The sequence below is a fragment of the Pempheris klunzingeri genome, chromosome 21 (genome assembly GCF_042242105.1).
Source record: "Pempheris klunzingeri isolate RE-2024b chromosome 21, fPemKlu1.hap1, whole genome shotgun sequence".
Taxonomy (NCBI): Eukaryota; Metazoa; Chordata; class Actinopteri; order Acropomatiformes; family Pempheridae; genus Pempheris; species Pempheris klunzingeri.
The window spans coordinates 14529571-14543197 of NC_092032.1; the positions used below are offsets into that span (position 1 = coordinate 14529571).

At 43.1% G+C, this 13627-nt stretch overlaps 1 protein-coding gene across 2 annotated transcripts in view; it reads right to left on the reverse strand.

Moving 5' to 3' along the window:
- cacnb2a (calcium channel, voltage-dependent, beta 2a) overlaps positions 1 to 13627 on the reverse strand; it is a 58155-nt gene that overhangs the window by 11731 nt on the left and 32797 nt on the right. For both annotated transcript variants that reach the window (XM_070853431.1, XM_070853432.1), the window contains one exon: positions 5544 to 5663. In XM_070853431.1, the coding sequence (XP_070709532.1) occupies positions 5544 to 5663 (120 nt within the window). The remainder of the gene's footprint in view (positions 1 to 5543; positions 5664 to 13627) is intronic.

Sequence of the window (13627 nt, forward strand, 5' to 3'; positions counted from 1 at the left end):
GTGACGCATTACGCTGTCTACAAAAAGGGATTTGAGCAAGATTTAATAAGGTCACATCATGAAAAAATGTAATGGGATAACCATACGCTCACAGACAAACCCTCTAAATCTAGATCTCTGCAGGACCAGAATATACCCGCAGAAGACACACATCGCTTTAAGAATTACATAAAATGCTTCTGCACATAATCTTGGAGGCAGCCTGGCGGCGATGGCAGCAACAGTTGGCAAGATGGTCATGCCCTCAACCAGATTACATTTGCTCTGCCTTTGACTGCGTGACAACCATGTCAAAAGTCAACTGAAAAGCCAAAACGAATGCGCAGAGATGTAGCTCAGAGTAATCTCCCAGTGTAGACTCACAGGCTAAATATTTACCTGCAGATGAAAGAGAGCAAGACAAGAGGAAGTGTGTGTGATATTCACATGGAAGTAAGATCAGAGCTTTGATGCTGTAACTTCAGTTGGATCTCATACAGGTTCAGAAAAATGCAAAAGCAACCTGAAAAGAAAAATTACCAACAGGTGGAGCTAGTTCATAGTATAGTTTCAATTCAGTGCATATTAAACATACAAAGCATTACTATTAGTATTAAGATTACTGTAAATTCATTAAAGAAAACCCCAGTTAATTTGGCCTATAAGCAAGTGGAAATGATTTTAAAGCTGCAGGAACTGATTTTCTGGAGAAGACTGTGACATATGACCCATATGTTAGCCCACAATTGACTATCTACATATCTATTAGAGTGGACTTGTACCAACCGCTGAGCAGATCACAGTTTAAGATTGACGAGATAATCGCAGATTGTTTTTTCCCTGTCAATGTTAAGAAGAGAAAATAACATCTCCTCCCCACTGTGCATTTACAAGAGATGTCTCTGGTGGGGTGGCATAACTGCACGCTGATGCATTGTTAATTTAGAAAATATTGATTAGTTGGGCTCTACAGCGTCTATAATCAATATTTTTTAATAGATCCAATCAACACTCGTATGTGAATGGGGTCGCTCATAGTGATGAACCCACAAAATATTATCATCCGAAATCTTCCGTCTCTCTTGGCTCCAGGGAGCATTTTAGCACCCTTCAGCTCATTGTTTTGGTTTCCCAGCCGGTAACCATTTTCTCTTGACTCTCATGCTGTTTGGTTTGGTTTGGTTCGGTTAAGACCAAAACAGCAAAAAGAGAGTGAATACTGGACTTTTATTCATTACAGAACCCTGTGATGGTTGTAATGAATGAGAATGCTGCTCTGTATCTGCCAGCATGTGGTCAAAACTGATTGCAGGTTTAAATACTCTTTGATATTAAATGACTTTTAAAGATGAATATTTTTATGCAGCACATTCCCTCACCTTCAACCTTCAACAGTTGAGGAAAGTGGAACCGATTGGATCTTCTTGGATCTAAATGCTACTCGAGATCTTTCAAAGAGGCGGCCATGCTCAGTGGAGCTCAGCACTATGGGAGTAATTCATCTTCGGCTCCAGGGGGAGCTTTACAGATGACAAGCGTTCTCTGTCATCACGGCTTTCACTGTCCACTGATGCCTCATTGAAATACAACAGGTGTGAAGTGACTATGATGAACTGTGAGGGATTATGGAAATAATACATTAGTGAAATCCTCCTAGAATCATTTTCCTCATGCAGACAGCAATGTAAATATTCTATGGAGTGATGGTTGTAAGCTGTGTGTGTGTGTGTGTGTGTGTGTGTGAGACATCCCCATTGAGATCATTCAATCCAATGTGTGCAGTGCCAGGACTCATAGAGGACAGAGCGTCCTTGGCGTTTGCATGCATTGAGTCACATGGCTGCATGAAGGTATGAGGTCCATTAGTAGATGTGTGTGTGTGTGTGTGTGTGTGTGTGTGTGTGTGTGTGTGTGTGTGTGTGTGTGTGTGTTTGTGTGTGCTCTTTTGGTTGTCTCCTGGGCTACTGCCTCTTTCCTCCTTCCCAGCTGCTCTGCTTGCCTTTATCCATCATGGCTGTCAGGTGAAGCTTTCTATGGGCTTAATGACATTTTACAGACCTGTAGGCAATAACACACATATACATGTCCTACATGCCACCTTGTACCTCAGGTGACTGCTGGTTTTGTACATAATGGCACCTTTACCACTGCTGTACAGCATCTCTACATCTGCTGACTGAGCCCATACTTCTTACATAACACAAGCCTTCATTATGGATGCCATATTGACTGCAGTGAGAAGGGGGAGAAGGACAGAGGCGGAGGGTTAGAGACAGGGTAAGAAGCACGGGAGGCGGAGAAAATGGAGGAGGGGGGGGGAGAAATGAAAGGGAAATGAGATGGACTGAAAGATAGAGGAGAAGATGAAGTGCAAAAAAAAAAAGGAAGCAGAGGACAGGAAGTGAGAGGAGACACACTCATGGAGGTAATAGGCAGAGTAAAGATAAGACAGAGATAACCAGCTCAAGAGAAGCCCTCTCTGTAACTGGGAACCCTGGGAGGCAGCGCTCTGGACCACAGCCAATTAACGCTGCACGACGCTGGTCACAATATTTCATCACACCATGAATATTTCAGCTGACAATACCTCCCAGTCCTCTCTGTGCTCACAGTGACTGAGCGAACGTCTGCCCTCGCTGTTGCTGATTTGCCGTGTAACATGCCACAGCCTCTCCATTAGCAGCGCACACAGGATCTCTGGCCATAAATCAGGACTCACACATTGTTTCACCTTGAGTGTTGTGGATCGATTTGAAATGAGTTCTCTTCAGCCATGTGCACCTCAGGCTGTACTGAGATCCTGTAAAATGTATTATTACACGGTATGAAGGGAACCATAACCTTCATTAATTTAATATATTTCTATAATTATCCAAGGTTGCTTCAGTATACTGTAGGTATGCAGAGTAAATAATAATAAACGAACACCATTACAGATACCAGCTAGTTAACGTGTGTGCGCTTATTCAAAACGTCAGATTCAATGTTTCCATTTTCACACGTGAGTTAAAGCTTCTTTGAGAAGAAAAGCTTCTAAACTACTCCACAACCACAACCGACAGCCACAGAAGTTTATTCACCTCAGCTTGCAGGATTTGCAGTGACCGAAGGCCTCAGAACTCACACATAAAACGTCCCCATTCAGCCTTTAACTTATGAATTCAGACTCTGATCCAAACCCATGACATAATCTATAACCACATACAAGTAAACACATTTGACATATTTGGATGTGCTCTGCAGAGCTCAGGGAACTGGAGTCTTTAGATACTTATAAAGCCCGTCACCTTGAACGGCCTGACCTGACTAGTGTCTTTGGAAGAGATTACCATCTCACGACAGCAGACTACGTGCGCCACTAATCAGACGACATAAAAGGTCAGGAGAGATAACCTCGGACTTGATTGTGTATTAATTTGTATTGTGACTAAAGTTATAATATGCAGCCCACATGGTTTTCCATCAGGAATTAGATAATAAATAGAAAATAGATTTGGACTAGACATAGACACAGATTTACACTGTGGATTTAAAAGTACTCCAGATGTTTTCCAAAAGACACACTGGGGAGAAAAAAAAACGGTCAGTATCAAAGCAGCAGATGTGACGATATCCTGACTTTTTGTTCCTATTATGGGTCAAGCTCCAGCAACCCTTGACCCTTTTCTTTCCACACTGCAGCTATATCACTCCCTCTCTGTCAAATGTCCTCCAGACTAAAGCCGATGTCTTTTGATGCCATCATAAAACTGTACTCTGAATACTAATGTACACATACTAATGTGTAAGACTGTTCCGGGGTTAAGGTCAATTAGTGACAGCAGAGGGTGTTAAATGTGTGTAAATATATGTGAATTTTCAAAGTCGCTTTGGACACGAGCGCATGCAACATAAATCCAATGTAATGTAATGTGAATCAGTATTTTAAGGCAATGGGAATCAATGCGTCCCCACTACAAATATCACTGGTATGTTAGGGAAGTCCTCGTGAATTACTGTCCAGAAAAGCTCTCAGTCAGAGAGTCTGCACTTCCTCTGACCCCAGCTCGCTCTCTCTCTGGTGGCCAGACCACGGAGACGCTATTTTTTACTGGTCATCTGTCGTGTATAATGCCAACGGGGGTAATCTATTCCAGGTTATCCATAAAGCCAACTTATCTTTTTAATTAGTGAGCCAGAGAGGGTGCCTCTGGAAAATAACAACATAGATCTGCTGGGGTGATCTGTCTTTGCCAGCTATGAGCTTCGGAGAGAAAGGGTGCAGGAGGAAAATGTCTGTTTGAGTGGATGGATGGCCAAAAGCTTAGAGCCTACAGCTAATGAGCACGCTAGCTGTTACAGACACTAAACACCCAGTGATAGACAATAAACCAATTTGTCAGACACTTGCTAGAATTAATATGCAAAAACAGAAGACTATGAGGTTTCCAATGATCTGAAAAGCAGGAAGAGGAAAGAATGTGTACAAAGGACAGCCAAATTATTTCAAAGATCAAAGGCATGAATCTTAACAGTGCTCTGATTGCAATTCCTGTCGCGCAAAGGCCGGCCGGCTCTGCCGTGTGTGTGTTTGTTTATATGCTGCTAATTGTGGCCCAGAGCAGAGCGGAGCAGGCGAGGCTTGGCTCTGATAAACAGTGACGCTGAGCCCTCTGAGGCCCCTAGCCTCTCACATCAGCAGCCCCTCACAGCCCTTTTTTTCATCTTGGAAACCAGCTGAAATCGACTCTAATGTCCCGCATCTCTCATAGTCACCAAGACAGTCCTGCAGCACTGTCCACCCACCACAGGATTAGCAAAACAACATATGATTTACTGTTATTATTTTAATGCCTCGGCGTGGGCGAGATGAGCTGGGGAAGTCAGACATAATAGCACCAACTTTACACAGAAACCTTGACCAGACTGGTCTTCTAAGTGGCTCTTCCCTCACTGATATGACTGGAGAGCCCCCTACAAGACTGAGCACATGGTAGCTCATTTTCTTGTCATTAAAAAGAGAAAGAAAAAAAACAACATCCAGGACTGTGAGATGAGACCAAAAAGGAAGCAGACGCAGATTTTCATCTCTCAATAACAAACCAACCAGTGTAAAGTTTACATAACCATTTGAATGAAGCCTGACATCAGTCATTCAAGCATAATAAACCAAACACACGTCACTGATCCTCACTGACATAACACATCGTCTTGCCTTGAATCCCAACCATCACAACTACATGCCTAGCCTACTTATCCTGAGCTTAACTAAACTAAACTTAACTAAAACTAATTCTAAGTTTAACCCCAAAAGCTAGTCTTAAGTGTTAAACCCTGTAAACTCCAAAAAGGCCACTGAAAAAGCCAAAATGTCTTCACTACTAAAATTCAAATTGTCCTTTCAAAATAAAAGTATATGACCACACACACACACACACACATGTTGATCACTGGTTCGTACCCACATCTGGCTCCCTGTTCCACATGTTCCCAATACTCCCCTTCTGGAGCCCATACAGCACATGTTTCAGTAGGCAGGAACTGGACGGAGTGACCTTAGTGTTTGCAGGGTTTTGGACACCAACCTTAGCCTTGTCAAGCTGTGCCTGAGCCTGTCGCTCTGCCTCTCTGCGCACTGCCTCCTTATCCTCCTCCAGGGATACATCGGAGTCTGATGGACGGCTGGTGTAGGAGTCGGCCGAACCCTGCAGAGACACAAACACCAACACTTTAGCGACACACACACTGAAACTCAGCTCTGTCCATTTGGATTGACGCCACAGAAGTGGTGGCCTTCGCAGCATCTTGAGGACTTAATTTAATTTGCATCACCTTTTCTCTTCAAATACATGTTCAGCTTTAGATTCGAGCGTCGGATGTGAAATTCACAAATGTGCAAACACACCCACACAGACTGAAGTGTTGAGCTCTGATCATCAAAAGGAGTCTCTGCTGATTTCATAAAATAATGAACGCAGAGGCTGTGCTCAATAAACTGAGCAAGCGTGGCATTCTGCTATCAATCATATCACCACAACAACTTGAGGAAATCACAAGAGCTGATTGTGGACACTTCCTCTTCATCTGAGAAAGGATGCCAAAGGACACAAACAGTCTTTCACAGGATCACGTCAGCAGCAGCTCTTCTTCTATCCTTAGATCTCTCTCAGCTGCTCGCCTGCAGATTTGCTGCAATCCCTCTGTGACGAACACTGAGGGAAACGCTGAAGAGCACCAGGTCCCAGTATGTCTCTGTGTGATATGTGGTTGTGACAGATCTACTCCAAAACAAGCCGACTCACACAGGCCACAAAAACACACACGATTACTACCTTAGACACACTGCTGAGTGCACTACATTGGCGCAGCACACACTTCCTCGTCATATACTACATGAAAGCAGATCATAAATAATTGCTGTAGATAAAGTAATACTGACATGCTATTCCTACATGGATCATGGTGTTTTTGAACCGCAAAAAAAGGGTTTATATTGGGATCTCTGACTGTCTTCTTTGAAATTCTACATTCCTGTTGCTTAAAATGTATACACATATACATATTTAATTCATTAATAAAATATTTCTAAATAATTTCACTGTGTAAATGAAACGGTTAAATTCAGAGCCAATATCAGCTAATCAGATTCACGTCTTAACATTTTGACTGGGGTAAATGAATAGTTACTAAATCTTAGTTTTGTAGGACACCACTGATAGCTGCAGTTAGCTTAAATAAAAATAAATACTGCTGAAAAATGTCCAAACATGTAAGGAGAAGTTTCATGATTCAATTTGTTGATGTTGGAGCGAATGCCAACACTTGCACATGCGTGCCAGAGCCGTTTTCCGGTTTCAGTCGAGTATAAACAAGGGTTTAAGATTAAAAGAAGGCAGTGTGAGCCTTATCCTTACCTGCACGCTACTATGCCACCCACACAAGGTCTTTCATTCATCTCACTGCACCATTACACTCTGCTGTCTGAGTTAAAAATAGCCTCCTTCACTCTGTGCCTGATTAGAATTACAGAGCCATCGCATACATACAAAAGGAGGATCTCCAGCCTCTCCACTTGCATTACCTGACTTATGGCTTGAGAAGACACAAGCGTTGTTAATGAATATAACACAAGGTTATTCATATGTATGTCCTCTGTGTCTCTCAACACCCTCTATTTTCTGCTTGGTATGTGTAACTCATTTGAAAGCACACTCATTATCTATCCACTGGCTGCTTTCGCTATCATCACGTTCATGATCATATTAATCTCCCCATCAAAACATCAACAGGCAGCCAAACTGTGTGTCAAGCGCTGCTCAAGCTTCAGCCAGTGTGAATATTCAGCGCTTCCACACTTAGATGTGATAGAAATGTCCCAAATTGGCATCTAATCGCACATTAGCCTCCCTCTTTATGAGCTACATTTGGCCTTGAGAAGTGCAGGTGAACACACCTGGTAGGATTTTACTCCATCAGGTCACATCTAAGGATGAGGCGTGATCAAGAACGCCGTCCCAGTGGGTCAGAGGGAGGTGATATGGAGCTCTGCCCAGAATCTGACAGCCATAACTGATAACAGCACCCAGCTTCTCATCATCACCCATCATACACGCCCGCACCACGCTGACCTCAACCAACACTGCGGACTGATGAATGAGCTGGAGACTTACTGCACAACACACACATGCACGGGCACACACACACACGATGTTCACCATGTAAACACGCTCAAAATCTGCTTACACAGGCATCAGAGCTCTTGACGCGACCTCCCTTGGCTCGTTTCAGCAAGCGGATCCAGGTGGCCTTCATCAGCCACACTGGTCATTCAGTGTCCTGAGCCACTGCCCCCCCCTTCTACTGCTACAACTACACCTAACTGCACTGCTGTGGTCCCCTTTTCACCAGCGCTGCAACTACAGGTACATTCAACACTGTGGCAACATGGACAGCTGGTTCCTCTTACACCTTGGCTGTAAATGCTACCTTCATCTTTGGATAAATAAAAAGCTTTGGAGTTGGGGCTCCTTGTTTTGCTGCAGCTCCAGCTAGCTCTGCTGCTATCTGTAGAGCCACAGCTCCTGCTCCTCCTGCTGCTGCTGCCGTTTCCGAAGATGGGGAATCCACAGGAGCTCTCTGCCCCGCGCATAATCTCAGCAGCTCTCTCCTCCGTCTGCCCCAGTCTACTTGATAGCCGGAGTGCTCAGGCTGCCGCTGCAGGTGCTGAGGCTGACTCCCAGTATGAGTCAGGTGGCAGCGATGCTTCTCATCCTCTCATTCAAGCTTTGGCTCCAGCCTCGTCCTCCTCCTCCTCCTAGGCTGTAGCCTCCCCGTGCTGCTCCACAAGCGGTGGATGACAGCAGTTTATCTACACGAGTCCTGGTGCGGCTGCCTGAGACCGACCCTCGTCCTGATGCTAATGAAGCTGCTGCCTCTCAGGTGCTGCAAGCGCTCTCTTTCTCACTCTGTGTCTCAGCCTGTCAGTGCATGTCCTGCACACTCCTTCAGTGATGCTGCTTCTCTATCTGTGCCTCTACCCACCCCTCCTTCTCCTCCTCCTCTGTCACTCCCCTTATTTTTTTTCCCTCAGTTACCCCTCACAGTCAGTCCATCTGCTTGCTGTGTTTCTGCAGTGATGAGTGCTGGGCAGTGCATGTGTTGTATGGATTCGGTTTATGCGTCGACTGTGCATGCTGTTTTGCTCTTCTTAGATGTACACACACCAAATTCACCTCAACACAAGAAATATGTGCAACATCGGCAGCTTCTCAGTGGTAAAGTCTTTATCTAAACAGTGCACGAGGCTCTCCTTTTTTTATAATGACAATGAACTTCAGAACATGACAGCTTTCACATATTTTGCATTTGACTGCAGTGTCACGTGAATAAATTCATATCTGCATCATTTCTGTTGATGAAATTATTGTCTAGCTTGAGTAGAGCCGAATAAATGCCAAAATACAAAGATGTTTTAAATCCTCTTGAGGTTTTGAACTGCTGGTCAGACAAAATCACCAATTTTGATATGTTACCTCTGGCTCTGAGCAATAGTGATGGACATTAATGGATAATAAAAATTACAGCTGCAACAATAGACAGAAAGCCAACTGGCAATAAATTGAAAATTGATACTGATTGAATTGCTTTGCTGCTTCTCTCTCTCATATGTGATAGTAAGCAGAATATTTTTGGGTGTTGGACAGTTGATCAGTCAAAACAAGACATCTGACGTCGGTCTACAGGAAATCATAATCTCCTTTTTTCAAATTTTTTGGGACAAAATGAATCGAGAAAATAATCAGCAGATTGATTAAAATGAAAATAACAAACAAGTTTCAGCCCCGATAGCGTGAAATAAGAGTTAAATGTTCTGTATCTAAAATTCATCATCATCTCTTCTTCACTCTGGTCTCAGCATTAAGGATTCTGAGGTGAAAGCTGCTCTAAATCCTCGCCCGTCAGATCAGTGGTGATTCATTGCTAGTGAGCAGAGCATCACAAAGCCACACGGGACAAATGAGAATAATTACAGCTTTAATTAAAAATTTCACATCCTCATAAAGGAATGGCCAAAGTTAAACCCTGCAGAAGGATTATTTCAAATGTTTCCCTTTTTTCTTTTCTTGCACTGCTGACGCATGATGCTCCTCTGTCTGACCCATCATGAGGTTGTGCGAGGTCAGAGAGGTCATGGGTCGGCCCGTGGGACCGGCGGTTGAAATAGGCCCACTGGTTTATGACCGGCAGCCAGTCTCAGAGGAGCGATAACTATACATCAAAGGATGACATGCTAATCAGCAGTGCTTATCATAACCAATCAATGACACGCCTCCATCTGCTTAGGGTTTTTTTTCAACATGTACACTTAAAAACTGACACGTCTGATATGAAAGGAAAGGCTGCGGGAGAATAATGTGATTTTAGCTCATTAAGACCAATTAGCCTGACGAGGAAGGCGATTACCTGAGCTAGATTATGCTCTGAACATAGATGAACAGGAAGAGATAGTGGGCAAGAAAAAAAAAAAGGCCATGTCCATCAGAATATCAAACCTCTCTAATCACCACAGCTACAACAGCGGCTTAGAAAATAAAACCAATCCACTGCTTTGCCTTCTTTCCAACAAACGATGCAATGGTCACATATGTTTCTATAAGGTGTTTTGACACTAGCCTCAAGAGGGCACAGGGCACAGATGCTCTGAACGTGGTGCCGTGGAGATGAGAGTGGTGAGGCTGTGGATAGCAGCGCTGACAAAGACTCACAGCGACAGAACGAGCCTCCGGCAGGCTGACACGAGCGGCCTCTAGACCCGCTGCCACACTGATACTGACAGTGTTGTGTCACCCACACACAGGCCACTAATAATAATCTAACAGCAGTGTGATACTGATTTGATCCATGAGGAGACGTACACTTTTTTTTTTGGACTCACCCAACAGACTAGGAATCACAGCTCTATTTAAAGAAGCAGGAATATGGTGTCTTGATCAAAGACATCTTGAGTAAAACCCTGGATTAAATATGATGGCAGTGTTTTTCAGTCGAACAAGCAGCATGGCTATTTTAGTCAGTCCACCACACTGAACCACACTTGAATGCCACAAAGATACACTTTTTTTTATTTTTTTACAGACATTCATGGTCGCCAGAGGATGAATCCTACCAATATATATATTTTTGTTTATTGATGAAATGCCATAACAACTATTACTACTACATATTCATATTTTCTAGTAGACAAATCCAGTATATGACATTGGCAAATCCTTTTCCTGTAGTTCAAAACCATCCCCTTTGGTTATATATTTCCCTAAAAACCCAAAGCGTTACAGTCCCATCCACCACTGCAGCCTCTACACCCTTTGTGTTGCCACATAAACTACTTCATACATTGGCACTGAAAGTTGGCATTGGATCTGGTTCCCATATGAATTCTACTTCCTAAGGAAAATGGGCTGCAAACCTGCACTGGCAGTCTTGGCAGGCAGAGCAGGCAAACAGAATTGTGTGTGAGAGATGGCCGTTTTCATGCATTGGTTAGAGAAAGAGAAATGAAGGGGGGAATTGAAAGGGCAATCATCTTGTGGTCTCTATATCGTTCTTATTGATTCATTTGGACAGAGGTCCTTGCTGTAAGACCACCAACGACCTCTACATGCAGCAGCGGCGATCATTATTCTACAACATCACATGGCTACTACCACAGTGAAACAGGAGGCTGTGAGTCAGTCAGTGCTGCCTCCTGCAGCTGACAGAATCACTTACAGTGGATGAAACCATTACACCAAAGAATCTCGTCATGACCTGAAAGCTTCCATTTTCATTTTTAGCCACTGGAGGAGTTATTCTCTGCACTGTACGTCTCCATGATAAAAACAGAGCAGTAGTCATGCAGAAAATAAAGGCTGTGCATGTGAGCTATAAAGTGCTCTCACGGTCAAGGAATCCTTGCTGAGTTGAGCCGTTTTAAGATCGCACCTATAATACGACTGCTACTTCTTTCCTTCCACTCAGGCCACACACACACAGCTTCTTTACTGTCCCCAATTTTACTTTCATTCATGTCGCCTCTCCTTGCAGTTCCCCAAATGTCCTCTCACTGTTATTTCATTTCCATTTGCACTTCTTTTCACTTTTTTCCATTCCCTCGCATCCCCTTCTGACCCCTCACTCTGCTGCTCTCTCCTCCCGCCTCTCAGGATTCCCAATTGGTCTTTTTGCCTCTACAGTTTGCTCAAGAGGTGGAGGACGGTTACGTGCATCGCTTGCATTTTCTAGACAATCATTCCAAAATGACCCGTCGACATGGCTCTTATGTTCCTGAGACATTAAAGCCATCCTCTTCATGTACAGATAGCTGTTGTGTGGAAAAACCGTTTTAGACATTCAGGCAGAAAAATCCAAACTACTGGATGAATTACAAGGATATTTTTACACAGACATTCACTGTCCCCAGTGGACGAATCCTAATGACTTTGATGATCCGTGACTTTACATTCAGAGAAACCATGAGGTTGACATTTGCAGTTCTGAGTGAAATGTCTTGGCAACTATTGAAATTTGGTACAGATATTCATGGCCCTCTTAGGATGAATCATAACTACTCTAGAGATCTCTTTTCATGTAGCACCATTATTAAGTCAGAATTTTAATTTGTTACATACTTTGGGTTATGACCAAAACTCATGACATCTCTATCAGCCTCAGCTGTACTGTTGTGTTTATATTAGCATGCTAATGCGCTAAATTAAGACAGTGCTTACAGTAAAATTATACCTGCTCATCATCAATGATACTATAGTACTTATCATCCTATTATAGAGCTGCTAGCATAGCTGCAGACTGTGGCTTCATAAAAGTGTCTAAGTACATGTAAAGTACTGTACACCATACAAATAAATGGCATTTTTAAATTGGCTGAGGATGAGCTTTCTTTAATTGTAGAAAACAATGTTATGCCAAGCTAAAACATGCAATGTTATCCAGTAATATAAAATGGAGGGAAAAAAAACAAGGAAAATAGACTAGGGTTCAAATTAAGAATGACCAAACAGATTAGTGTGCAGTTTGTAAAGTTGACCCACCAGTAACCCCGATCTGAAATCTAAGACTAAGAGAATTTTATGTTAAAATTCAGACCCACTAAAAAAAAAAAAAAGAGTAAAACAGCAAAACAACAGACAGCAGTGAATTTAATGAGGCAGTGTGGTCTTACAGCACAGTATACCTCACATTATGCATCATGATTGAAGAATGAAGTTTGCTGCTCGTGCCAAGTCATGTTCAGTTCTGGCTGACGGACTGTAGCTGACTGCGGCGGGCTGACAATGGGCTTAGCGAGTGTGCTAGCAGTTTCAGGCTTGGCATGACTCACTCTTGGCTGGATCCAAAGCTTCTTTTCCCAGCCATCTGTCCATCACTGCCACTTCACTCAGCGCTACACAAAGTCAATTAAATCATCGGTCCACAAACAGCGTCTCTTTCTTCAAACAGAGACAATGAGACCAGACATGACAGCCAAGAGTGAGAGATGTGTGACTGCTACAAGGGAGGGTGGCTCATGTTTAACACAGAACAGAGCACTGAATACCAAGTGAGCATGAAAGCGAAAGAGAAACAGATTTTCTGTACATCTGTGAAAGAACAACAAAGTGTGTGTGAGAGAGAAATGAGGAGAGAGATGGAAGAGGAGGGAGGAGTAATGATCCCCCTGCCGTGGCAAAAGAGGAATTGGCTGCATGGATGTCAAGGTGACACTGACAGGCCTATGAAAAAAGTGTTTACCCAGCATTCCATGTGCCAGTGCATTAGATAAGTGCATCATCCCATCGAGATGATGGGCTCCCTGCCTGTCAATCACATGATCCCAGAGTGCACAGCTGGAAATGTAGAAAGCAACCACATGCCTTGGGGAAACAAACTTTCTGCACACGTGTGTGTTATTGTTCACAGAGTAAGACCTGAACATGGATGAAAAACACAATACTGAAAATGAGATGGTGAAAAAAGTGAAAGAGAAATTACAAAGTCATTCTTAAAAAGGCTCATCAAAAATAATTTAGAAATGAACGCGTACTTTAATTATTGGCAAATTCATCAAAATCAAACACTTGTTTAGTATAAAAAAACAAAATGCCAAACTGCTTGTGGCGCTAGTGTAAAAATC